Here is a 27,003-nt window from a genome sequence, read left to right on the forward strand (position 1 = left end):
AAATGGCCACCAAAACAGGAAGTAGGTTGATGTACAGTATGTCCACACATACAAAATACATCCATACACAAGCAGGCTGTATACAGCCTTCCTTTTGAATCTCAAGAGATTATTTGTGTGTTTCTTTCCCCCTGTTCTCATGCACTGAAGTGTCAGGCTGCTCGTTTCTTCCTGCAAACAGCTTTGCCCTTGTCTGTAATTCTTCAGTATGTGAAAGCCCAGCCAGCTCAGAGGACGATTTATCCAGCTTGTAAAAGATAAGAGAGAAGAGAGAAGCTGCTCTAATCCTAAATAACACACAAGCAGTGTGCATACAGGGGCCTGGAAGGGGGAGTTCATAGCAGAACCACAACACTGAAGAACTTGGCAGCCTTCCAGACACAGGCTGACAAGTCTGACAAGAGAGAGACAAGTTGATTTATTACAGAGATGGTGATAGTAGAACGTGCTGCAGTAAGCCAGAACACATTAGAATAGCTTTTTGAACTTGTAGGATGATAAAAAACAGGATGCAATTTTTGTTACGGAGTCTCTTTAACATTGGATCCATTGACATTTCAGTTTTTGCATTTGCTCTGTTCGGGCAAAACAGCCAAAAAATTGTCTATTTGCCATTGAAATGTGAACCAGCTTTTATATAGTATGTACCCATGTTGGTCTAATCATGTCACATGCCAGTTCAGGGATGCTTTAAAGGGAACCTAAACTGAGAGGGATATGGATGTTTCCTTTTAAACAATACCAGTTGCCTGGCAGCCCTACTGATCTCTTTGGGTGCACTAGTCGCTGAATCACAGACCTGAAACAAGCATGCAGCTAATCCAGTCTGAATTCAGTCAGAGCACCTAATCTGCATGCTTGTTCAGGGGCTGTGGCTGAAAGTAGTAGAGACACAGGATCAGTAGGAGAGTCAGGCAACTGGTATAATTTTAAAAGGAAAAATCCATATCCTCCTCAGTTTAGGTACCCCACTGAAGATTTATTGGCCAACAAAAACAGGAAATGAGAAATCTCTTGAAATGGAAACCAAGATAACATCATCCTGACAGTGGTTCTTGCCCCCCCCCCCCCCAAAACAAAAACAAAAAAAATCTAGCTACTTTCATTGTGATGCCATTGCCTAGTATTAATCTGACTGATATTTTCAATTCCTCCCTAGAATAAAGACCAAAATGTAAAATTACCTCAACTAAGAAATATGCATTGCCTCTTGTTCCATATGTCAAGGCAGGTTTCCTGCTGAGCCAGACATTATCAGATATCACTATATAATCAACATCCGAGAAGAACTCATCATGTTTCTGAACAAGTTCTTCCAAACCAGGTGAGCCTGTTTCTTCCACCCCTTCTATAATAAACTTCAGATTTACAGGAATGTCCTAAAATAACAAAGGAAAGTTCAGGTATTAGTAATAGGAATGTACACCCGGGATACATCTCGTACTTACAATAACAGGTATCATCCTGATTTCAAACTCCTTGCTCTTACAACAACAGAAAGTTGATGCGAAGTGGGTAAATGCCAGTCTATGGGCTTGATGCATCAACCTGCGCTAACTATACCGCACACACACAGTGGGGGTTAACATTACCATGCACACACAGTGCACGGTCCTGTCAGTGTAGAGTGCACTTGTAATCGCCGCGTGATGCGCTCGTAGCGCGGCCACAGTACCCCAGTAGCGCAGCCGCTTCTACAGTAACTACCATAGTAGCAGCCTTTCCAATGGAGCACCTGCGCTATGAGCGCATAGAGTGGCAGTTACAAGCATGCGCTACACTGACAGAACCGTGCGCTGTGTGCACGCGGTAATGTTAACCCACGCTGTGTGTGTGTGGTATAGTTAGCGCAGGTTGATGCATCAAGCCCTAAGTAGCTAGTACGTTTCCATTCCCTGGCTTGCACTTTTCTATAAGAGTGAAGTTGAACCCAATATATACAAATGCAAAGAAAAATTAAGGACAGTAAACCTAAACCATACTTATGAAATAAAAATGCAGTACAGTACTCAGCGAGCAGCTTACAGCCCATCTAAAATCAAAAATTAAACGTTATCACTTTAAAATATATCTCATCTGCTAAGTGTTCCCATAGTCAGGGCTTGACCAAGACAGAGGCTCAGGAGGGGCCAGCCTCTGGCCTTAGAGCCCTGAGGGTGTTTCTGTGCATCATACATCCACACCAGTGACACTATCCAGCATCATACATCCACACCAGTGACAATATCCAGCATCATACATCCACACCAGTGACACTATCCAGCATCATACATCCACACCAGTGACACTATCCAGCATCATACATCCACATCAGTGACACTATCCAGCATCATACATCCACACCAGTGACACTATCCAGCATCATATATCCACATCAGTGACACTATCCAGCATCATACATCCACACCAGTGACACAATCCAGCATCATACATCCACACCAGTGACACTATCCAGCATCATACATCCACACCAGTGACACTATCCAGCATCATACATCCACATCAGTGACACAATCCAGCATCATACATCCACACCAGTGACACAATCCAGCATCATACATCCACACCAGTGACACTATCCAGCATCATACATCCACACCAGTGACACTATCCAGCATCATACATCCACACCAGTGACACTATCCAGCATCATACATCCACACCAGTGACATTATCCAGCATCATACATCCACACCAGTGACATTATCCAGCATCATACATTCACACCAGTGACATTATCCAGCATCATACATCCACACCAGTGACACTATCCAGCATCATACATCCACACCAGTGACATTATCCAGCATCATACATCCACACCAGTGACACTATCCAGCATCATACATCCATACCAGTGACACTATCCAGCATCATACATTCACACCAGTGACACTATCCAGCATCATACATCCACATCAGTGACACTATCCAGAATCATACATCCACACCAGTGACACTATCCAGCATCATACATCCACAACAGTGACACTATCCAGCATCATACATCCACACCAGTGACACTATCCAGCATCATACATCCACACCAGTGACACTATCCAGCATCATACATCCACATCAGTGACACTATCCAGCATCATACATCCACACCAGTGACACTATCCAGCATCATACAACCACACCAGTGACACTATCCAGCATCATACATCCACACCAGTGACACTATCCAGCATCATACATCCACACCAGTGACATTATCCAGCATCATACATTCACACCAGTGACACTATCCAGCATCATACATCCACACCAGTGACACTATCCAGCATCATACATCCACACCAGTGACATTATCCAGCATCATACATTCACACCAGTGACACTATCCAGCATCATACATCCACACCAGTGACACTATCCAGCATCATACATCCACACCAGTGACATTATCCAGCATCATCCATCCACACCAGTGACACTATCCAGCATCATACATCCACACCAGTGACACTATCCAGCATCATACATCCACATCAGTGACACTATCCAGCATCATACATCCACACCAGTGACACTATCCAGCGCCATACATCCACACCAGTGACATTATCCAGCATCATACATCCACACCAGTGACACTATCCAGCATCATACATCCACATCAGTGACACTATCCAGCATCATACATCCACACCAGTGACACTATCCAGCATCATACATCCACATCAGTGACACTATCCAGCATCATACATCCACACCAGTGACACTATCTAGCATCATACATCCACATCAGTGACACTATCCAGCATCATACATACACACCAGTGACACTATCCAGCATCATACATCCACATCAGTGACACTATCCAGCATCATACATCCACACCAGTGACACAATCCAGCATCATACATCCACACCAGTGACACTATCCAGCATCATACATCCACACCAGTGACACTATCCAGCATCATACATCCACACCAGTGACACTATCCAGCATCATACATCCACACCAGTGACATTATCCAGCATCATACATCCACACCAGTGACATTATCCAGCATCATACATCCACACCAGTGACACTATCCAGCATCATACATCCACACCAGTGACACTATCCAGCATCATACATCCACACCAGTGACATTATCCAGCATCATACATCCACACCAGTGACACTATCCAGCATCATACATCCACACCAATGACACTATCCAGCATCATACATCCACACCAGTGACATTATCCAGCATCATACATCCACACCAGTGACACTAACCAGCATCATACATCCACACAAGTGACACTAACCAGCATCAAATATCCACACCAGTGAGACTAACCAGCATCATACATCCACACCAGTGACACTATCCAGCATCATACATCCACACCAGTGACACTATCCAGCATCATACATCCACACAAGTGACACTAACCAGCATCAAATATCCACACCAGTGAGACTAACCAGCATCATACATCCACACCAGTGACACTATCCAGCATCATACATCCACACCAATGACACTATCCAGCATCATTGCTCCATATCAATCATGTCATTTTCATCTGTGTTCTTTTAAGAAGAGCTGTCCAAACTGTGAAGCCCTAGTATTGGCTTATTTAAATACTGCCCTAGATATAATTTGGACTTGTCAGCAAAGACTAGTCTATTAGCTTAGTTAAACTGGGATTCTTGGCTTGTAATGAAAGCAAGGGATTGTCATTTAGCATCTGGAATAGTACCTATGGTAGGGCACTTGTTTGTTCAATCATGCCAGACAAACACAGATACAAATTAGGTGAAAGCCACCATGTGAGTTTTGACTGAGGGAAAGAGCCACAAAATAACTTCTCACGGCTACTCAACCTGAATGGCTAAATGAGTGGGTAATGATTAGCAGGGGCACTATACTGTCTTTTTTATTTATTTAGTTAATTTTCTCCCAGTTGGCATGTGTACAGGGTTCAACAAAAATGTTCACAGAGAATAGCACTACATGGTGAAAAAAAAATCCTATTCATTTTATTGGAGTCAATCATGGATCCAGATGGAGAGCCTTGGGAGTTTGCAGTCCTCTGCCTGCATGTTCCAAGCATTTCTGTTCGATTTATCATAGAAGTGAATGGAAATAGATAAGAAAAGATAAGTGAATCGAGTGGGAAATTGAGTGGAAAAACAAATCAAAAATCGATCAATTGGAAAATCGACCAAAAAAAAAAAAAGCATTGTGTGTACCCAGCATAACGTGCACCACGGCATAGTGTGGGTGAAAGTTGGTTTCTCCCAAAAACCTCAGAATGCTGGCACCTAGAAAGATAAGTTTGCCCACTAACTGCAAGCTCCAGAAGGGTGAGGTGACTAGCACCATGGTAAGCTTTTTTGCTTGGAGTTGAGTACAAAGCTGACTTCCAGAAAATAATTACATTGTAATGCCTGGCAGATCTCCTGCTTTCTTTCAGCCACTATACCCCAATCTATCACCACCTTCTTCCGCTGATGTGGCGTGTCCCCGCTTGAACGGGAGGTAAGTAAATAGCATCTGCTCAACTTCTGCTCAACTTAGGTTACACCCAGGCCTTGTAGATGCAAGATATAGCAGCTGATGCCGAGAAAGCCAGAGTACCACCAGAGCAAACAAGACTATGCAGATGGGTGATATTAGGTAGTAGAGCTGAATGCTCTTGTGGAGGAAGTTACACAGATCACACAGGGAGCAAGACTGCTCAGAGCGACCGCCACTCTGAGCTTCCGATAACCGCCACAAATAAACAAGACACAATGGTTGCACAGTGCGACCGCAGCACTGAGCATCTGATGTCCACCACACTGAGTAACAAGGACGGACAACAGACAGACAGATGGAATGCTTGCCAATCTAATTGTTGCCCCAGCGATAGCAAGCATCCACATTGGCATGAACAAGACAAACAGGAAGGAGCATAACTAATAGCAACCACAGCTTATAGTTAAGCCCACAGGAACAGACAGACAGATGGAATGCATGCCAATCTAATCGCTGCCCCAGCGATAGCAAGCAACCACACTGGCACGGACAAGACAAACAGGAAGGAGTGTAACTAATAGCAATCACAGTTTATAGTTACGTCAACAGGAACAGGACTAGCAGGAATACTACCAGTCACCAACGTGGTGATGGCAGAATCCAAGCTATCAGGATTGGAAGGACTTCACTGTACCCCCGTGGGTACAGTGAACATCCAAGCAAGAAAGACAAGGTTAAACAATGCAATACACAATTCACATGAGGGACACAGCAACCAGCTTAGGGAAAGCTGAAAGCTATGACAGGCAAGATCTGAAAGGAGGAGCAGGCTTTTCTATGGACATCAGCCAATGAGAGCAGACATGCACATTCCCACACAGCTGAATGGTAATCACTCAATCCTGTGCTAGTCTGATTGAAGGCTGCAAGCTGACAGCAGAAAGAAAGGATTCTCATTACAAATGCAAGCAATATTATGCAACAATATGCATACAGGAAATTCAGAACTGCAACCAACAGGGCAGGCTACAGAAGGGATCCTGACATAAATTCTGTGTTTTGTACCACATCTGTGAGAATCTCCACCACTTCCTGTCCAGACAGGAAGTCTGGAAATCTATCAGACAGTGACAGAAACCACATATATATATATATATATTTTTTTTTTTTTAATTATTTTTTTTTGTGGGGTGGCTTAAGAGATAGAATTACTTGTCTAGATTTGCATTGCTGCCTGTCATTTCTTGTGCCCCTGGATAACCAGTTTTAGTTTGATATTTAAGCTACAAAACTCCATTTAGAGCCCAGCAATGAGGGGCAATCTCCACAACAAGAACATAAAAGCAATTATATACTTTATTTTTTTTTTTTTACAGAAGTTGGGTTACAGCATATACATAGTATGGAGCAAAAGTTTTATATACTTGAGATAGAATGTTGCAAAGCAGGAATGCTTCACAATATATGGTCATATAGTGTTAAAGGAACCTATACTGAGAAGGATATGGATTTTTCCTTTTAATAAATAATAATACCATTTGCCAGACTCTCCTGCTGATCCTGTGTCTCTAATACTTTCAGCCACAGCCCCTGAACAAGCATACGGATTAGGTGCTCTGACTGAAGTCAGACTGGATTAGCTGCATGCTTGTTTCAGGTGTGTGATTCAGCCACTACTGCAGCCAAATAGGGGCTGCCAGGAAACTAGAATTGTTTAAAAGATAAACATCCATATCCCTTTCAGTTTAGGTTTCCTTTAATTATTGAAGATGCTCTCAATATGCTGCAGTGAGGAAGGAAATGTTACAAAATCTCTTTAGTTTTATTGCTGTGGCTTAATAATATATGATTAGAGTCGTATCCATGGAAGTGCTGATTGTGGCTTTGGTAAATATTGCATACATTACCTGCTTCAGTGATATATATGTGTCTATGGCATTTATCCAGGCTAACACAGGGCCTTTGTTGTCTGTTGCACCTCGTCCATACAGGTTTCCTGAAAATATTGGGACATTAGAAACTGAACCATTACTATGCTATAGGCATATAGGCTAATAAAAACACATTTTATTTTTGCTGACGGTTCACACAGGCCTTAATCGCAGTGCTAGCAACATTCGTTGTTTAAGCGCTGTCCATTCAAATGAATGGAGAGCACTTTTTAAAGGATAGTAACGATTTTTCCCATCACCGCACTCGATCCTGTCATCTTGTCCTGGAGGTTACGTGTAGCTTCAGGATTGGCAATGTTCAGCATTTCTGTGACCCCGTAGGGTGCTCAAAATGTGGCGTGACGACTGAACGATGGGAACCGATGCCTGACGCTTTACTGCTGGTTTGCAGAAAACCGTTTAGCATCAGGTAAGCGAGACGTCCCCAAGCATCTGAATCGGCCCTTAAATAAACACCGCCCATCAAATCAGTCTAGCAAATTTCATAGAAGACTGTGAGGGACACTAACATTTGTACTGCTATCTCTATTAAGTCTATAGTTCATTGCCAGTACAGTCTCATTGACGTACAAGAAAATCTTCAGTATACTCACCATTAACTTCAGTCAATGTGAATGGATCGTTTGTCCAGCCATCCTCCTTTTTAGCAGGCTGCACATCCACATGTCCATAAAAACAAACGGTGGCCTTGGTGGTGTCATTGCCCAGCTCAGCCAAGATTGCAGGGGGAAACTTGACTCTCTGTTTATTATTCATCTGTAGATAAACAATCAGATAAATAGTTCATTTGTATAATCATATTTGGGAATTATTGCAATATCAGTTATTACATTGTTGCTTCAACAGGGGTTATTCTTGGTGGAAAATGGACACTTCTACAGCAATTTGTGTAAGAATAGTTTAGGAAATAAAATATTTTTTTTTTACCATTAACAGGTTATTGGAGCTCAACCTGGCTACATGGAAAACCATTCTGCCTTTAAGGGAAAAGCATTTAAAGGGACTCCGAGCAGTGCAGAAACTATGGAAAGATGGATATCATTTTAAAGCTCTCTTTCTCCTCTTTCCGATGATATATAAACCGCTGCCCTACGCCTTTTAGTTTTCGCTATTTTTGCGATTGAAATTGCCGCGGACGCAATTTCAATCGCGAAAATAAAGAAAACTAAAAGGCGTAGGGCAACGATTTAGGTGTCGCCAGAAAGAGGAGAAAGAGAGCTTTAAAATGATATCCATCTTTCCATAGTTACATTGTATTACACAGGCCGACTTTTTCTGCTGAATGGAGCTGCTGACACTGGGGAAAGTGTCGTCCTGTGTAATACAAGTAACTATGGAAAGATGGATATCATTTTAAAGCTCTCTTTCTCCTCTTTCTGGCGACACCTAAATTGTTGCTCTACGCCTTTTCGTTTTCTTTCTTTTCGCGATTGAAATCGTGGCCGCGGCAATTTCAATCGCGAAAATAGCGACAACTAAAAGGCGTAGGGCGGTGATTTATATATCATTGGAAAGAGGAGAAAGAGAGCTTTAAAATGATATGCATCTTTCCATAGTTTCTGCACTGCTCGGAGTCCCTTTAAGGCTAGTGTCACACATGGGGCTTGATTCACTGAACTGTGATAATTCATATCACGGGCGCGCTAGCGGTTTCGCGTTTCCACACGCAATCACGAATTTTCACTCACAATGCCAAATATTTGTGTGAAAATTTGCGATTGCGTGCAAAAACGCACACAAAAACGCTAGCGCAGCCGTAATATGAGTTATCACAGTTTAGTGAATCAAGCCCATGGTGCGAGTGGCAGAAGAGCCTACCGCAGCACAGCGCACCGCACCATTGCATCCAGATATGTCCCTGCTGCAGATAGCACTGACAGATAAATCTGCACCCCCCCCCCTCCCCCAAATGTGTACGCAAGTGACATCAGACGTCACTTGCATCTGTCCCCTCAGTCACCTATACACTCCCAGACAAGATGCTCTGTGTGTTATGTGACTTTGGTGCTATGCGCATGTGTGCCGCTCCGGCAATTATACGCCAAGTCATACCACACCGCGGGTACTATGGCCAATCTCATTGAGATTAATGGCCACTGCAGCGAGGGAGAGCAGGAGGATGGGGCCTTAAAGGGAACCTAAAGTGAGAGGGATATGGAGGCTTTATTTTTTTTGTAAGCAATGCTGACCTGCTGACCCTCTGCATCTAATACCTTTAGCCATAGATCCTGAACAAGCATACAGATCAGAGACTCTGACTGAACTTTGGTTAGATTAGCTGCATGCAGGAGAGTAGCAATAGGGGGTGCAGAGGTAGCAATTGCATCGAGGACCTTGGGCCAGAGGGGCCCCGAGGGGCCCTCCCTCAACTGTAGTATTAGCTCTCTATTGGTCCTGTGCTCATAATAATAGATGCTTTGAATAGTGGTAATCATTAACAAGCTGTTCCCCATCCCCTTCTTGCACCTCTGACACTGTAGTTGCCATTGACAGGTTTTGGTGCGCCGTATCAATTGTTATGTATAGAGTGCTTGGGGGGGGGCCCAATGTAAAACTTGCATCAGGCCCACAGCTTCTTAGCTACGCCAATTTTCAAACATTCTTACTTTATCTTACGTTAGTCACCAGCAGCACTATAAATCATCTTGGATGGGGAAAAAGAGGTAATGACTGGAGAGGTGGGACAATGCTGCTGAACTCTCTTTGGGAAAGCTTTCTTCTGGACTTGGCTGACCCGGTCATTTTAGAATTCTGCATCATCAGTATGCCACTTCGCCAATTGGCTGGCCAGACCCTGATGTGGCCAACTCCGGGATCTAGCTGTAACTTATAGAAAAATAAATCTAGACTTCCCTACAAAATAGACACTCAAACATACTGTAAATCAGAATTCAAGAAGGTGATAATGTGTGCAAGCATTTGCATTGAATTGATACCTACCATCTCATAGCCCATATCTATTTGTTGTACTGTAGCTCCCAAAGCTTGGATCCTTTGAGCTGATATTTCCACCATTCTAATTAATTCTTCCCGTAGCTGAGGGTCACTGGAATCACTGGGGACAGCTACCCATTCTTTAAGGTTCTGCATTTGTATAAAATATATATGTAAGTCCTGCAATATATCAGTATGCAGTATGTAAAAGTAACATGCAATGAGATGATGATTCTTCCTATTAGCAATGTGTATATGTATGTGTCTGTCTGTCTGTCTGTCTGTCTGTCTGTCTGTCTGTATATCTATCTATCTATCTATCTATCTATCTATCTATCTATCTATCTATCTATCTATCTTTCTATCTATCTATCTATCCTTTGTACAGTGCCACGGAATATGTTGACAAATATATATATATATATATATATATATATATATATATATATATATATATATATTATATATATATACAGTTAGGTCCATATTTAGACTGGGGGCAGCAAGGTCAACTTTTCAAAAACTCCACTTTTCAAACAGAATCAAACCATGGATCATTAATCCTTTTTATTACATACTATGAATTATTTTGTTCATTTGCTGAGTTTTCTCTTTATATATTGATACATCTTTGTTTACATGCAAAAAAACAAAAAATGATTTAAGCTCAGGCACCCAGCTCTTCATGCTCTGAGGCATAGAGGGATTACTTGCTAAACTAAAAACTGGAAAATCCATATGCACAGATATGGCTACAAATAGCGCTACTGACAGTCCACCCAGTATGGGTTAAAAAAGTAAAGAAAAAAGAGGGTTGTGGGCCTTTCAAATATATCAGGAAGGGGGCCTCTATCTCGATGCATATTTCAATTTGTAAACAAAAATTAAGAAAATTATTTTGTGTAGTATTGCTGCTTTTCTAAAGTTTTGTGTGCTGCATTTTGGCTGCATAGTTACGGTAAATACGGCCCAATACGATGAACTCGGCACTTGATGTGAGCAAGCACTAAGCTACACTAGGCCCCAGGAAATATTAGTATGCGTATCATCCATTCATGCAGTTTCCTTTTCCTGTCACAACATTTGAACACAATAAAGCACGGTGTCTAACTTCAGCTGACATCAGTACTTTACCTGAACAAAGTCATCCTGATGAGCATCAATATACTGGAAAAGATCTTCTACCAGTTTCTCAGATGCATCCGTTGCAAAAGGTAGCATGATAAGCTGAACGATAAAGATCTGCAGGGAATAACACAGTCTAATTCAGTAAACACGCTGGTGAAGTGGTGGAAGTGTAGTTGAACCTTTTGCTTGTGAGTACATTTTCTGACAATGTAGGTAGAACACAAACCAAAACAAAGGATTAAAATCTTGCTGTGCCTGAATTGCTTATTTGTACAAAACAGCCCTTTGTTCCTCCATGAGGGAAGGATTGCACAACCTTAAGGTTCCCCTGAGGCTTACCACAAACATAGGAAACTGCAGCTGCACTGATGCTGAGTGATCATCATCATCTGAATAAAGCTCTTCTAAATTAGTCTCACCTCTCCCACTGTATTTGTTTCATGTTGTGCAAGACACACTCACACGTGTGTTTGCTGAGCATGCATAATATGTGGACTATGGAATCAATAACGAATGCAGATCACAGATCGCACAATGTTACTACAGTTCTTTGACTCCTCCAAGTGCTACCTATTCCAATCACCTCCATGTTCTGTAATATTTTCTAAACAGTGGGGGGATTTATTAACTCCAGTGCAAGGAAATTGGGCCAGAAGTGAAACAGAAGTTCAGAGACAGCATCCTTCATCTGACTTTTGCATCAGTTTTTCTCCTATTACCCTTGTGCTGGTGTTGATGACACTACAGCAGTTTTTCAGTTATTTTGAAACTGTTATTAACTAGTCTACCTAAGCCTGTTTAAAAACAGGCTCTGGGTAGAGAAATTACCACCGCCAGTCAGGGCTCGCACCCGCCCGCCCGCCACGCGTGCACACCTGACCGCCCAGCGTGCGCACACCAGACCGACACGCGTGCACGCACCCGGCCGCCCTGCTCCCTGGCCTGACCTCCCTTCCCAACTGCTGCCTGTACTGTGCACATGCGCAGTACAAAAATGCTTTGGACGGACTGACAGGGAAAGTGGTTGACGCAGGGACAGTTAAGTTTTATTGTATAGGATGTATACTGCTGATACGTTCCACAGCACATCAGATAGCTCAACTAAGGTTTCTTTTCAACAAGCAGCTGAAGGTGGTGAATTCACCGCCTGACAGCTGCTCCCATTCACCGGTCAGGCACTTTCTAGCACTCAGCACGGGTGGTGGACAGAAGGTCCCGAATGAAGTTGCGTCTGAGCACAGCGGTTGCCATCCTCAGAGGTTTTTGGCTACTGGGTAACATCAAACATCCAGCATGCTGCATATTCTCACATAGCCGCATCCGCCCACAGCCGCGTCCAATCTCCTCAATTCACTTCCGCATCGGGAGATGCAGAAGTGATGCGGCCGGCGGCAGAAGTGATGCGATGCGGCTAGGTAGCTGCATTCGCATCACTTAGTAGTGGAAACGGGTCTTTACCGAACACTGCCATTCGGGTGCATGTAAATGCACCCGGATAGCACATGTGGCCAGCAGCCAGGAGGCTGAACTGCCTGGCAAGCATGCAGTTCAACCTCTCTTGGAAAACAGGCCTCACTGTCCGTCAGAAGAACCATACAATCTAATCCCTACTATAGTTATAGTCTAAATTTCTCTATCATAATCTTAGGGCATTTTGGGGGGAAACATAACTTTCCAATGTGCTGTTAGGCTACGAGAGTTAATTCAAGTGCCAGAAAAGACAAGGAAATTATAGTAGCAAAAAAGTTTGAAGAGAAATCTATATAGGAGAAACGGGATAAAAACTGAACACAAGAATAAACCATCACCACTTTAAAATCAATGAGGGTAAAATGGACACACCAGTGGCCCAACACTTCTGTAAACCAGGACACAGCATGAAAGATCTGAAAGTACTTCTTTAGAAATGAACAATCAAGAACATTTTCGGAGTACAAATTTATGAAAATGTTCAAGACATTAACAGAATGTTCAAATTGTGGAATGTGCTTTATGACACCTTATTTAACATGACTGACTTAACTTCATAATCTTCAGAAACCTGCTGGACTTCACATATACTTGCATGAGCTCACTGGCTCCAGCCTTCTGACCACCCGACACCTAACTGCTAAATAGTACCCAGCACAACTGTCATCTTCACTGTGTACTATTTACCTTCATACAGTGATTTACTTCAGCTAACATCTGGAAATATGCGTGAAGATAGGGACTAGATGCCTGAAAGCTTGCATAATGTAACTTTATCAGTTAGCCATTAAAAGGTATATTACTTTTACAAAACTTTGTTTTTTATACCTATGGAAAATATACATACTCCATGTTCTGTTGTCAGTTTAAGGAGGTAAATTTAAACATTGTATTTTGCACATCAGCTATTTCAGTATGGCATACAATCTAGTTCATTTACTTGGCAGCAAAATGAAATATTCAACATTTACATTTTCCAGCTCTCTTTTTCCATCAGCAGTGTTTGCTTAACCAGATAAAAGTAATTGTTTTGTTATATTATGTACAATAAGATGATATGTTTGTGATATATACAATGGTGCTTAATTCATTAGCCTCATTTTCTTGGAGCATTGCTTTTGGTTTGTATATGGAAGTTGGTAACCACAGACACTACCACTTTAAGAACTACAGGCAGCTCCTTTTGTTCTTTAACTACAATTGCAGTTTACACCTATTTAAACATTTATAATCCGATCTCATGCTGATGTTTGTGGGGGAGATGTGTGTATTTATCCATTGTCTATTGTTGATTTAAATTGTGAGCAGCCGGTGTGCTTATGGAAGATTTTCTGTTATGTGACCTTTTGAACTGCAACAGCTTTTATTATTTTTATTACAGTTTACATAACACAGCCTCCTCTGCAGGGAACGCCCCCTGCAAACTCAGCCTCGGTCATCCTTTCACCTCTGGTGGCTGCAAAATGTGCCACTCCATAGGATTCAATGGGAGAGCCAAGGTGATAGAATCTCATTATATAGCTCCAAGGTAGATAGAGTACAGGTAGATACAGTAAAGCGTTTAATAATGAGGGAAATAGCAGAATGATATGTTCTTGGTTTGGCAATTATAAGCCTCTGTTATTAAGTAGTGCTTGTGGTCCCATGCTGTGTATCATATCAGAGCACTTGTCAGGAGTCAAGCTAAAAAAGCAAACTGTGTAAAACTGACACAATAGGCCTGAGCATATTCTCTCTATACAGACTAATAATCTGGGGGCACAATGTACTTCCTATGATCATTAAAGTCTTTGTTTAGGCTTGCATGTTGTAATGCATATTGTGTATAATATATAATAACTGCCAATGCACACGTTTTGTGCATGCACTTAAAACAAACCTGAAATGAAAAAAATACAAGATAGTCACATATTTTTATTTTCAGCTATATACTGTATTTTTTTTTTTTTTTTTAGAACATTGCATCATACTGTCACAGTTGCAGTTTTAAAACCACACTGTCTTTTAAGATATAAAACAAAGCAGAAATATTGACCATTTGAATGTTTCTGCAGTAACACCTTCTTAAGTTGTCTCTCACTATTTCTTGGTTGTTTAAAGGGACACTGTAGGGGGGTCGGGGGAAAATGAGTTGAACTTACCCGGGGCTTCTAATGGTCCCCCGCAGACATCCTGTGCCCGCCTAGCCACTCACCGATGCTCTGGCCCCGCCTCCGGTTCACTTCTGGAATTTCAGATCCCGCTGATGTCACCTGGAGAGTACTGCGCAGGCCCAGTATAGTCTGTGCCTGCGCAGTACGCTCATGGTGACATCAGCGGGAGCGAAGACACGGCAACGCAGGCGCAGTGGTTTTCAGACTTTAAAGTCTGACATTTCAGGAGTGAATTGGAGGCGGGGTCGGAGCATTGGGGAGTGGCTGCGCGGGCACAGGATGTCTGCGGGGGACCATTAGAAGCCCCGGGTAAGTTCAACTAATTTTCCCCCGACTCCCTACAGTATCCCTTTAAGTGCTTCAGAAAACAGGACTGTATTTGACCCAAGTTGTGTCTCAACAAAGCTCTTTTTCATATACTGTATAACAACTGAAGTTTCTTAACTCTTCATGTAAAAGCCGCCGCGTGTACTGGCGGAAAGGCGGCTGATTCCGCGTCCAGCGCAGCGGTTTGTCCGCAGCAGCGTGCGTATGGTGTGGCTGGGTCTGTTAATTCACACAGGCTGAGGAGCTACGCGCGCGCGCCAGAAGTCAGACCTTTTATACCAGCAGGAGGTGTATCAGCTGATCAGGACGATCAGCTGATTCCTGCTGGACTCCTGATTCGCTGAGTGGCTCGGGCGGGGCGGCAGAGTCCTGCAACTATATATTCAGGTTGCTTGCCAGTTGCTGGTTGTCTGCCGTTGCGAACACTTATGTGGAAGCACTCAGACCTTAGTCAGATCCAACAGTGTGTTAGAACCAGGAGGACCTGGGAATTCACACTGAGCCAGATTACCTCTGTGTATTATTGTGTTATACTTCAGACTAGTTCCAGGGTGTTGAGACCACGGACCTCACACCCAAGACTAGGGAACTTGTGTTATCATTCGGTTATACTTCAGACTAGTTCCAGGGTGTAGAGACCACAGAACTCACACCCAAGGCTAGGGAACTTGTGTTATCATTCTGTTATACTTCAGACTAGTTCCAGGGTGTAGAGACCACGGACCTCACACCCAAGACTAGGGAACTTGTGTTATCATTCTGTTATACTTCAGACTAGTTCCAGGGTGTAGAGACCACGGACATCACACCCAAGACTAGGGAACTTGTGTTATCATTCTGTTATACCTCAGACTAGTTCCAGGGTGTAGAGACCACGGACCTCACACCCAAGACTAGGCATTGTTTGATATTTGTTATGACCTGTTCCTTTCCTGACTATCCCTCTGCTCTCTGATTCGGTACCACGCATATCCGATATTCTGTTGCCAAACCCTGCCTGCCTTGGATACCGAATCAGCCTTCTGTCTTTGTACTTTGTCTGTCCGTGTGTTGCCGACCTGGCTTGCCCGACCTCGAGAGCTATCTCTCTCCACTAAAGAGATAGTCTCCAGATCAGTCAGTGACATCCACCTTCAGGTGTCACTCACTCTCTGGCCCTTCCTACCTTCAGCCTGACTCCACCCTTTGGAGAGTCTCAGGCTGCTGGAGGGTTTCTGTACTCTCTATAGCAGTACCTCCTGTACTGCCAAAAGCCACCTGCTCATCAGGTGGATTGCTCAAAGTCATACTGTTACACCAAACACTCAATATATATATATTCAGAGGTGTCCAGAGGTTAGTACTATATCTGTATTATTGGTGATTCTGCAGATCATCCATAATCAGGTATAGATCTGTATTCTTGGTGACACTGCAGATCACCAATAATCAGATTCTCTCTGTGTGCTGACACCGATCGTTACAACAATATGAGACTCTTTTCTTTGCTACTAATATTCTATTTCCTAGATGTACTACACATACAATACATTGGGCTTGATTCACAAAGCGGTGCTAACAGTTAGCACACTGGTGAAAAGCCCTTTATCACGCCTAAACTGAGTTTAGGCGTGATAAGAATAGGCGTGATAAGTTTAGGTGTGATAAGTTTAGGTGTGATAAGTTTAGACGTGATAAGTTTAGGCGTGATAAGTTTAGGTGTGATAAGTTTAGGTGTGATAAGTTTAGGCATGATAAGTTTAAGCACCAACTGGGTTAGCACCACAGTGCACAGCTGATCAAAAGTTTTGAGCTAGCAAAGTCTGGTGCACTTAGCGCATAGAGTTTAATTGCCCTGCTTTTCGTGCGGGACTTTGCGCCCGATCTAAACTTATCTAAACTTATCACGCCTAAACTTATCACGCCTAAACGGGCTTTTCACAAGCGTGGTGCAATGGTTATCATGCCTAAAGTCTCTAACTGGGTTAGCACCGCTTTGTGAATCAGGCCCATTATCTCATAACACACAAAGGTAAAGCTGCGCTCAAATGTCCTAATACACAGTCCTTCCAATTAAAAGGATGCTCAGCAATGTGCAAGTCTACACAAATCTATGTTCTCTTCTACCGCAGGTGCAGTAAGCTCCACTTCAGTGAGATAACCACCACCACACCCCAAGCAGTGGCCACTCACCGTTAGAATAAGACCCTCTGTCAGATGGGTCTTTAGCGCCTATGGGGTCATCTGGCCGCCCCCTGCCATATACGAACAAGTAGATCTTTTGCTTCCTCTGTGTATAGTCCACATCACCTCAGATAAAACAAGGCAAAGCTTCCATAGCGTAAAACCATAAAATCAATTTTAATAAGTAAAAGATGTACACTTACAAACCAAGCCGTGGAGATGCATACAGAGTTTTAATGGGCTCCACCCCAAACGTTGGCCGCCGGGTCGGCTGGATGGCGCTATCTCCTAAGCCTCCCTCCTGGCTCTCACGTCCCTCTCCACGGTGGATACAGTAACCGCGTGTGCTTGACTAGTTTCGTCGTATAAAACGACTCATCAGAAGCTAGCGCGGCCCCCAGATGTCTAAAACTTTATACCCGTTGCGGTGGATCTTCCTCCCACCCCCCACTCTTTACCCCGGAAGTGAGCTAGGTGGCACACCCTCGCTCCTTGGTTGCCGCTCACCACCCGGAAGTGATGTTATGCAGCCACTTCTGCCTCTGATAGGCTGCCTCCCACCGCCCGTGAACATCACTCTTTCCGAGCGGAATGGCTTCCCAGTTGCTAAGCAACCTTATACCTACGTTATCCTATCCCCTACTCACACAAATGTAAATTGTGCCCAACCTTTTAGCCTCCCCGGATGTCAACGTGTGCGGGACCCTTACAGTCAATCTCACCCCTGCCCATTGTCCGGACAAGACTACAGCCAATGCATGATAATATATACTCTCATTTAACCCCATCACCACCTCCCACCGTTTCCATATGTAACATATATCCCTGCACACTGCACATTAATGTGGAGCGCGCAGTGCGTGACGTGAAGCCCATACAATTAGCTTCTTCTTATCCACTTAACATATATTTTCTTAAAGCTATCCAGGCACAAATATTTTCTTCATTCTCTATATATATAAATCAGATCTACTTGTCTCTATTTCTTCTAGTCATACTTATTCAAAATTGTGGCTGGCCTCCAACCCCTCCTAACCCTAAAATAGGGCTAAATTTCTGAGATTATTATTATCTCCACTACGTGATCCCCAACCCTCTCAAAAATCCAATAAATGTTAACCCTACAAACCCCCAAAACTGATCATAAACTAAACACCCCCCACCCTTATTCAATATAAATTCCAAAAAATATTCAATCTAATGCACATTTGTGTGCCATCACACAAATACGCTTGTGCTAAGATGGTTGTAATAAACCAAAATACCAAAAAGTTGTGCATCCCTTATACACTCTACTATATACAGGATGAATTGGAGACCAGTCCCTCCCCTCCATCAATCGTTACTCAGAAAACATATCAGATCAATATCTGCATTTAATCCCCTTGGTTTTAATGTATTCAGAAGATATATCCACTTTGTCTCTCTTTGTGATACTTCCCTAATCATATCACCACCTCTCCATGGCCTACGTACTTTCTCTACACCGCAGAAGGACAACACTGTTGTCCTTCTGCGGTGTAGAGAAAGTACGTAGGCCATGGAGAGGTGGTGATATGATTAGGGAAGTATCACAAAGAGAGACAAAGTGGATATATCTTCTGAATACATTAAAACCAAGGGGATTAAATGCAGATATTGATCTGATATGTTTTCTGAGTAACGATTGATGGAGGGGAGGGACTGGTCTCCAATTCATCCTGTATATAGTAGAGTGTATAAGGGATGCACAACTTTTTGGTATTTTGGTTTATTACAACCATCTTAGCACAAGCGTATTTGTGTGATGGCACACAAATGTGCATTAGATTGAATATTTTTTGGAATTTATATTGAATAAGGGTGGGGGGTGTTTAGTTTATGATCAGTTTTGGGGGTTTGTAGGGTTAACATTTATTGGATTTTTGAGAGGGTTGGGGATCACGTAGTGGAGATAATAATAATCTCAGAAATTTAGCCCTATTTTAGGGTTAGGAGGGGTTGGAGGCCAGCCACAATTTTGAATAAGTATGACTAGAAGAAATAGAGACAAGTAGATCTGATTTATATATATAGAGAATGAAGAAAATATTTGTGCCTGGATAGCTTTAAGAAAATATATGTTAAGTGGATAAGAAGAAGCTAATTGTATGGGCTTCACGTCACGCACTGCGCGCTCCACATTAATGTGCAGTGTGCAGGGATATATGTTACATATGGAAACGGTGGGAGGTGGTGATGGGGTTAAATGAGAGTATATATTATCATGCATTGGCTGTAGTCTTGTCCGGACAATGGGCAGGGGTGAGATTGACTGTAAGGGTCCCGCACACGTTGACATCCGGGGAGGCTAAAAGGTTGGGCACAATTTACATTTGTGTGAGTAGGGGATAGGATAACGTAGGTATAAGGTTGCTTAGCAACTGGGAAGCCATTCCGCTCGGAAAGAGTGATGTTCACGGGCGGTGGGAGGCAGCCTATCAGAGGCAGAAGTGGCTGCATAACATCACTTCCGGGTGGTGAGCGGCAACCAAGGAGCGAGGGTGTGCCACCTAGCTCACTTCCGGGGTAAAGAGTGGGGGGTGGGAGGAAGATCCACCGCAACGGGTATAAAGTTTTAGACATCTGGGGGCCGCGCTAGCTTCTGATGAGTCGTTTTATACGACGAAACTAGTCAAGCACACGCGGTTACTGTATCCACCGTGGAGAGGGACGTGAGAGCCAGGAGGGAGGCTTAGGAGATAGCGCCATCCAGCCGACCCGGCGGCCAACGTTTGGGGTGGAGCCCATTAAAACTCTGTACGCATCTCCACGGCTTGGTTTGTAAGTGTACATCTTTTACTTATTAAAATTGATTTTATGGTTTTACGCTATGGAAGCTTTGCCTTGTTTTATCTGAGGTGATGTGGACTATACACAGAGGAAGCAAAAGATCTACTTGTTCGTATATGGCAGGGGGCGGCCAGATGACCCCATAGGCGCTAAAGACCCATCTGACAGAGGGTCTTATTCTAACGGTGAGTGGCCACTGCTTGGGGTGTGGTGGTGGTTATCTCACTGAAGTGGAGCTTACTGCACCTGCGGTAGAAGAGAACATAGATTTGTGTAGACTTGCACATTGCTGAGCATCCTTTTAATTGGAAGGACTGTGTATTAGGACATTTGAGCGCAGCTTTACCTTTGTGTGTATTGTATTTGTTTTTAAGCAGCGCACCACCAGTATTAACACACCTGTGTGTACCAGCGCAGTATTTTGGTGTCCATTATCTCATAAGCAGGGCCGGCCTTTGACCTGAGCGACCGGAGCTCAGGGAGCCGGATTCCAGGGGGGCGCTCCTGCCGCCTGGCCGCATACATTATCTGGCTGCTGCTGCGGGCTCCAGATGGGGTCCGTCTCGCTGAGCGTCTTGCTCCGCCCCTTGGTGCCGCTGGGGGTTTCAGCGCATGCCATGCCTGCCCCCATTCCACTGAGCCTCCCCTCCCGGTGCCGCCTCTGCCCCCGCCGCCTGTCTGTCCGCCCGCGACAGACCTCAGATCGCGGCGACAACAGAGTTGCTGGTTGTGCAGGCTATCCAGGCTAAATATATACCAAATGTGGAAGTGACGTTATTGACCTCTGACGTCACTTCCACATTTGGAGTACATTGAGCGCGGGTAGCGTGCACGGCCTGTGACTCTGCTGTCGCTGCCATCTGAGGTCTGTCAGTCACCATGAGAAGTGCATCGGGGACAGGCTGCGGGGACCAGTCGCCGCGAGATCTGAGGTCTGTAACAGCCACAACTACCCACCCTGCTCCAGCCACAACTGCCCACCCTGCCCCAGATGCCCACCCTGCCCCAACTGCCCACCCTGCCACAACTGCCCACCCAGCCTCAACTGCCCACCCTGCCCCAGCTGCCCACCCAGCCACAACTGCCCACCCAGCCACAACAGCCCACCCTGCGCCAGCCACAATGGCCCACCCTGCCCCAGCCACAACGGCCCACCCTGCTCCAGCCACAACTGCCCACCCTGCTCCAGCCACAACTGCCCACGCTGCCCCAGCCACAACTGCCCCAGCCACAACTGCCCACCCTGCCCCAGCCACAACTGCCCACCCTGCTCCAGCCACAACTGCCCACCCTGCCCCAGCCACAACTGCCCACCCTGCCCCAGCCACAACTGCCCACCCTGCCCCAGCCAAAACTGCCCACCCTGCCCCAGCCACAACTGCCCACCCTGCTCCAGCCACAACTGCCCACCCTGCTCCAGCCACAACGGCCCACCCTGCCCCAGCCACAATGGCCCACCCTGCCCCAGCCACAACTGCCCACCCTGCTCCAGCCACAACTGCCCACCCTGCTCCAGCCACACTGCCCACCCTGCCCCAGTCACAACTGCCCCAGACACAACTGCCCACCCTGCCCCAGCCACAACTGCCCACTCTTCTCCAGCCACAACTGCCCACCCTGCCCCAGTCACAACTGCCCACCCTGCCCCAGCCACAGCCACAACTGCTCACCCTTCTCCAGGCACAACTGCCCACCCTGCCCCAGCCACAACTGCCCACCCTACCCCAGCCACAACTGCCCATCCTGCCCCAGCCACAACTGCCCACCCTGCCCCAGCTGCCCACCCAGCCACAACTGCCCACCCAGCCTCAACTGCCCACCCTGCCCCAGCTGCCCACCAAGCCACAACTGCCCACCCTGCCCCAGCCACAACTGCCCACCCTGCCTCAACTGCCCACCCAGCCTCAACTGCCCACCCTGCCCCAGCTGCCCACCCAGCCACAACTGCCCACCCTGCCCCAGCCACAACTGCCCACCCTGCTCCAGCCACAACTGCCCACCCTGCTCCAGCCATAACTGCCCACCCTGCTCCAGCCACAACTGCCCACCCTGCGCCATCCAAAACTGCCCACCCTGCCTCAGTCACAACTGCCCACCCTGCCTCAGCCACAACTGCCCACCCTGCCTCAGCCACAACTGCCCAACCTGCCCCAGGCACAACTGCCCACCCTGCCCTAGCCTCAACTGCCCACCCAGCCTCAACTGCCCACCCAGCCTCAACTGGCCACCCTGCCCCAGCTGCCCACCCAGCCACAACTGCACACCCAGCCATAACTGCCCACCCTGCCTCAGCCACAACTGCCCACCCAGCCAAAACTGCCCACCCTGCTCCATCCAAAGCTGCCCACCCTGCCTCAGCCACAACTGCCCACCCTGCCTCAGCCACAACTGCCCACCCTGCCCCAGCCACAACTGCCCACCCTGCCCCAGCCACAACTGCCCACCCTGCCCCAGCCACAACTGCCCACCCTGCCCTAGCCTCAACTGCCCATCCAGCCTCAACTGCCCACCCTGCCCCAGCTGCCCACCCAGCCACGACTGCACACTCAGCCACAACTGCCCACCCTGCCTCAGCCACAACTGCCCACCCAGCCACAACTTACCACCTTGCCTCAGCCACAACTGCCCACCCAGCCACAACTGCCCACCCTGCACCAGCCACAACTGCCCACCCAGCCACAACTGCCCACCCTGCCCCAGCCTTAGCCACAATTGCCCACCCAGCCACAACTGCCCACCCTGCCTCAGCCACAACTGCCCACCCTGCCCCAGCCTCAGCCACAACTGCCCACCCTACCCCAGCCACAACTGCCCGCCCTGTCTCAGCCACAATTGCCCACCCTACCCCAGCCACAACTGCCCACCTTGCCACAACTGCCCACCCTGCCCCAGCCACAACTGCCCTAACTCTGCACCCAGCCACCAACCTGCACACCGCTCTAACCAGCACCCTGTCCCTCCACCCATCCTGCACACTGCCCTACCTGCACCCTGCCCTGCAACCAGCCACCAGCCTGCACACTGCCCTAACCTGCACCCAGCAAACACCCTGCACCCAGCTAGCAATTGGGGGTCCGCTATGGTTACCTAACATCTAGGGGCACATTTTTCTACCTACTGATATGTATGGGCACATAGCTATCTAATTATTTTATTTGGTGAACATGGCTGTTTAATTTATGTATCCAGGGTGGACTTGGCTACTAAATTGTTTTATCTTGAGGCATCTGTCTATGTAATTTGTTTATTGTGAGGTACCTGGCTACTTAATTATTTTATCTGGTTGACTGTTGCAACGTTATTTTTATTGGGCAGCATGTGACTACTTGATGAATTATCTGATGGTATGTGACTACTTGATGAATTATCCGATGGCATATGACTACTTGATGAATTATCTGATGGCATGAGACTGCTTGATGAATTATCTGATGGCATGTGACTACTTGATGAATTATCTGATGGCATGTGACTACTTGATGAATTATCTAATGGCATGGGATTACTTGATGAATTATCTGATGGCATGTGACAGTGATGTGTTGGGGGGGGGGGGGGGGGTAGAGCAGTTTTAGTGTTTGCCATAGGCGCCGTATTACCCAGATGCCTCTTGGAGTATGAGACTCCGCCCGGCCCTGCGATATGTCAGGAATCAGCATGGGCTGAGCCTCAGGCTGCTGCAGAGAAGCATGCAGCACGTGTGCCACTCAGCCCTGTGACAATGTCCTGAGTGACGACGAGTCCTTCTCCTCTCCTGTTCCCAGAATCCTGGCATCTACACTGGCACTAAGTCTGTAGACAGTAAGAAGAGAAGACTGGCCAGCAAAAAGTAAGGCTTCCCATCCCCAACCTCCCTACGCTAAAGGGGGAATATGCCTATACTAGATACACTAAGAGGGGAGGGGGGGATCGGCTGCCTAAATACACTAAAAGGGGATCTGCAACTGCAAGATTAGTAGCCTAAGCCTATATGCACTAAGGGGGATCTGCCTATATATACATTAAAGGGGGATCTGCCTACATATGCAAGACTAGTAGCCTATATACACTAAGGGGGGATCTGCCTATTATATGCACGCAACGCGAAGTGGATGAATGGGGGGGGGCGCAAAAATCTGGTTACGCTCAGGGCGCTGTAAAACCTAAGGCCGGCCCTGCTCATAAGTTTACTTTAGCTTCAGGTTTGCATCAAACTATTTTGCATTAATATTTTATTTTGTTACCTGGGTGGCTGGGTTTGCAATGCTGACTTCCTGAGTGAATGTTATATGCAGCATGGCTAGACTGAATAGCAGTCTGCAGGACGGTATCTAGCCATTTTGATGCTCCAGGCAAGGCACCTTATTTGATAGGATATACCTCGTTGGGCCAAAATCATGAAATCCACATACAAAATACCTCCTACAATTGTTATAAGACAATCGCAGCTTTATTAGATGAGTAATAGTACCTGCCATCACGTTTCATTGTTATGCTATTCTGAAACGCATAGTGTTACAACTAATGCCATTTGGATGCAGTTAATTTGCACTCGAATGCCTCTTGTGGGTGGCAGACAAGACACTAAACTGCTTGACAAGTTCGCAGTTCAGCCATTCATCTGAAAGAGGCCCAACTCTGCTGGATTGTCTGGCTGACTTTTCCAAAGGGAATTCTCTGGACCAGCTGCACCATAGCATGAATATTGTAAGTAACAGCATATATAGTGCCATATTCACCTTTACTGACAGTGACAGTGTTGTTTCCCATGTGTCAATGCTAAAATTAAATAGCTAATTACTATTGGCCCATTCACATCACTATGCACTACCCCTTTACTGATCTTGCTCATGCTCTCTCTTTAAAACAATGTTCTCATTCACACCGACAGTGGTGCGGCAAGGCATGGAAAAAAATTCGAGCTGCACTGCTTTACACCGCATATCAAGATCAGCGGTGGTGTTTTAACCCGATTTATCCGTTAGCACCGGGCCACGGCTGAGGGGAATCCACCAGACACTGACTTATTTGTGACCTAATGGTGGTCACTGGTAGCTTCAATCAACCAGTAACACTTCAACTACACAATACACCTCCCTTGCACATCACAGGTCAAAATACACAATCCTCTAGTCTTCACAGCCGGTGCACCAATAAAAATAAAAAAGGTTAAGTTACATACAAATTATATATGAAAGTTGAGCTACAAAGGTCTTCTTGTACAATAATCAAACACTTTACAGTATGTATCAATCTCAGTTCCCTTGGGGCGTGGGCCAGGGAAAGGGGGTGGTCTACTGAGCAATTTCAGTTCCTAAACAGTTCTCAGTCCCTTGCAACCAAGTCCAAGCTATATTGCTCAGCAAAACCTTGGGGGAACTCGTGACAGTCTTCAAGATGGTACTGAACAGTTTCCACAGTTCGTTGGTTGATCCCAAAAGGATGTTCACCTTGCTCAAAGATCTCGACTCTTTACTCTCTTGCATTGTATCGCTCAACCCACTTTACTCTCAACACACCTGTCTGGAAAGGGCCTCCCAAAATCACAAACGAAATAAAATAGAAATCAAATAATCAAAAAGTGTAGCGATCGGTGTAACACAGAGAGGGTCTGATTACCGGTGATCTGCAGTATCACCGAGAATACAGATATATACCCAATTATTGATGATCTGCAGTATCACCGATAATCAGATATATCTCTAACCTCTGGATACCTGAGTGATAAGAGTGTTTGGTGCAACAGTAATACTTTGAGGAAAGAACCCGAGAGAAGGGTGCTAAGCAGTGGGAGATAATGCTTGAGATCAGGTTCCTTCCACAGGTCTGAAGCTCCCCAAGGGGCGGAGCTAGGTTGAGAGTGGGAAGGACAGAACGTGAGTAACACCAATGAGGAAGTGTCACTGACAGATCTGCGAACTATCTCTTAACAGGAGAGAGAGTTCTCGAGGTCGGACAGGCCAGGTCGTTAACACACGGACAGATAAGGTACAGAGACAGAATACAGGGGCAGAATCCTAAGACCAGCAGAGTTTGGCAACAGAGTAACAGAATAACAAAGGTACAGAATCAGAGATCAGAAGAATGGTCAGGAAAGCAGAAGGGCATAACAGATAATCAACAGTGCCTAGGCTTGAGTGTGAGCTCCTAGATTCTCAACACTCCTGGAACTAGACTAGATAATAACAATGATACAGATGGTACAGAATTCCTAGACTAAGGTTTGAGTTCCTTGGCCATCAACATCTTGGAAACTGGTCTAGATAATAACACAGATAACAATACAATTCCTAGGCTAAGGTGTGAGCTCCGTGATCATCAACACCTACGAAACTGTCTAATAAACACAGATACTGACAAGGTCTGAGTGCTACCACGTAGTGATCGCAACGCCAGACACCAGAGAAATGACCAGCACCCAGTATATATACCCCAGCGCTCTCCAGCGCCTCCCCTAAGTACTGGTCCTATAACGGCGACCTTCCTCTAGGTCGCTGTTATAGGACCATTCTCACCAAAACCACGAGGCATAAAAACACCTTCTTTCCCCAAGCGGTTGCTCTACTTAACTCATGCACTCTCCCAACTGCCACCCCCTAATCTCCCTCAGC

The 27,003-nt window shown here is 45.6% G+C and overlaps 1 protein-coding gene across 4 annotated transcripts in view; it reads right to left on the bottom strand.

Moving 5' to 3' along the window:
- Positions 1–27,003, bottom strand: part of CNDP1 (carnosine dipeptidase 1) — a 62,219-nt gene that overhangs the window by 13,641 nt on the left and 21,575 nt on the right. For 2 of the 4 annotated variants that reach the window (XM_068237075.1, XM_068237076.1), the window contains exons 4-8: positions 11,496–11,603; positions 10,368–10,511; positions 8,021–8,183; positions 7,383–7,471; positions 1,185–1,379 (exon numbers count right to left, since the gene is read on the bottom strand). In XM_068237075.1, coding sequence (XP_068093176.1) covers positions 1,185–1,379; positions 7,383–7,471; positions 8,021–8,183; positions 10,368–10,511; positions 11,496–11,603 — 699 coding nt within the window. Of the gene's footprint in view, positions 1–1,184; positions 1,380–7,382; positions 7,472–8,020; positions 8,184–10,367; positions 10,512–11,495; positions 11,604–11,828; positions 11,845–12,208; positions 12,220–27,003 lie in introns of those variants that run through there. The other 2 variants (XM_068237078.1, XM_068237077.1) reach the window with 2 other exon arrangements.

Source organism: Hyperolius riggenbachi, chromosome 5 (assembly GCF_040937935.1).
Source record: "Hyperolius riggenbachi isolate aHypRig1 chromosome 5, aHypRig1.pri, whole genome shotgun sequence".
NCBI classification, from domain to species: Eukaryota; Metazoa; Chordata; class Amphibia; order Anura; family Hyperoliidae; genus Hyperolius; species Hyperolius riggenbachi.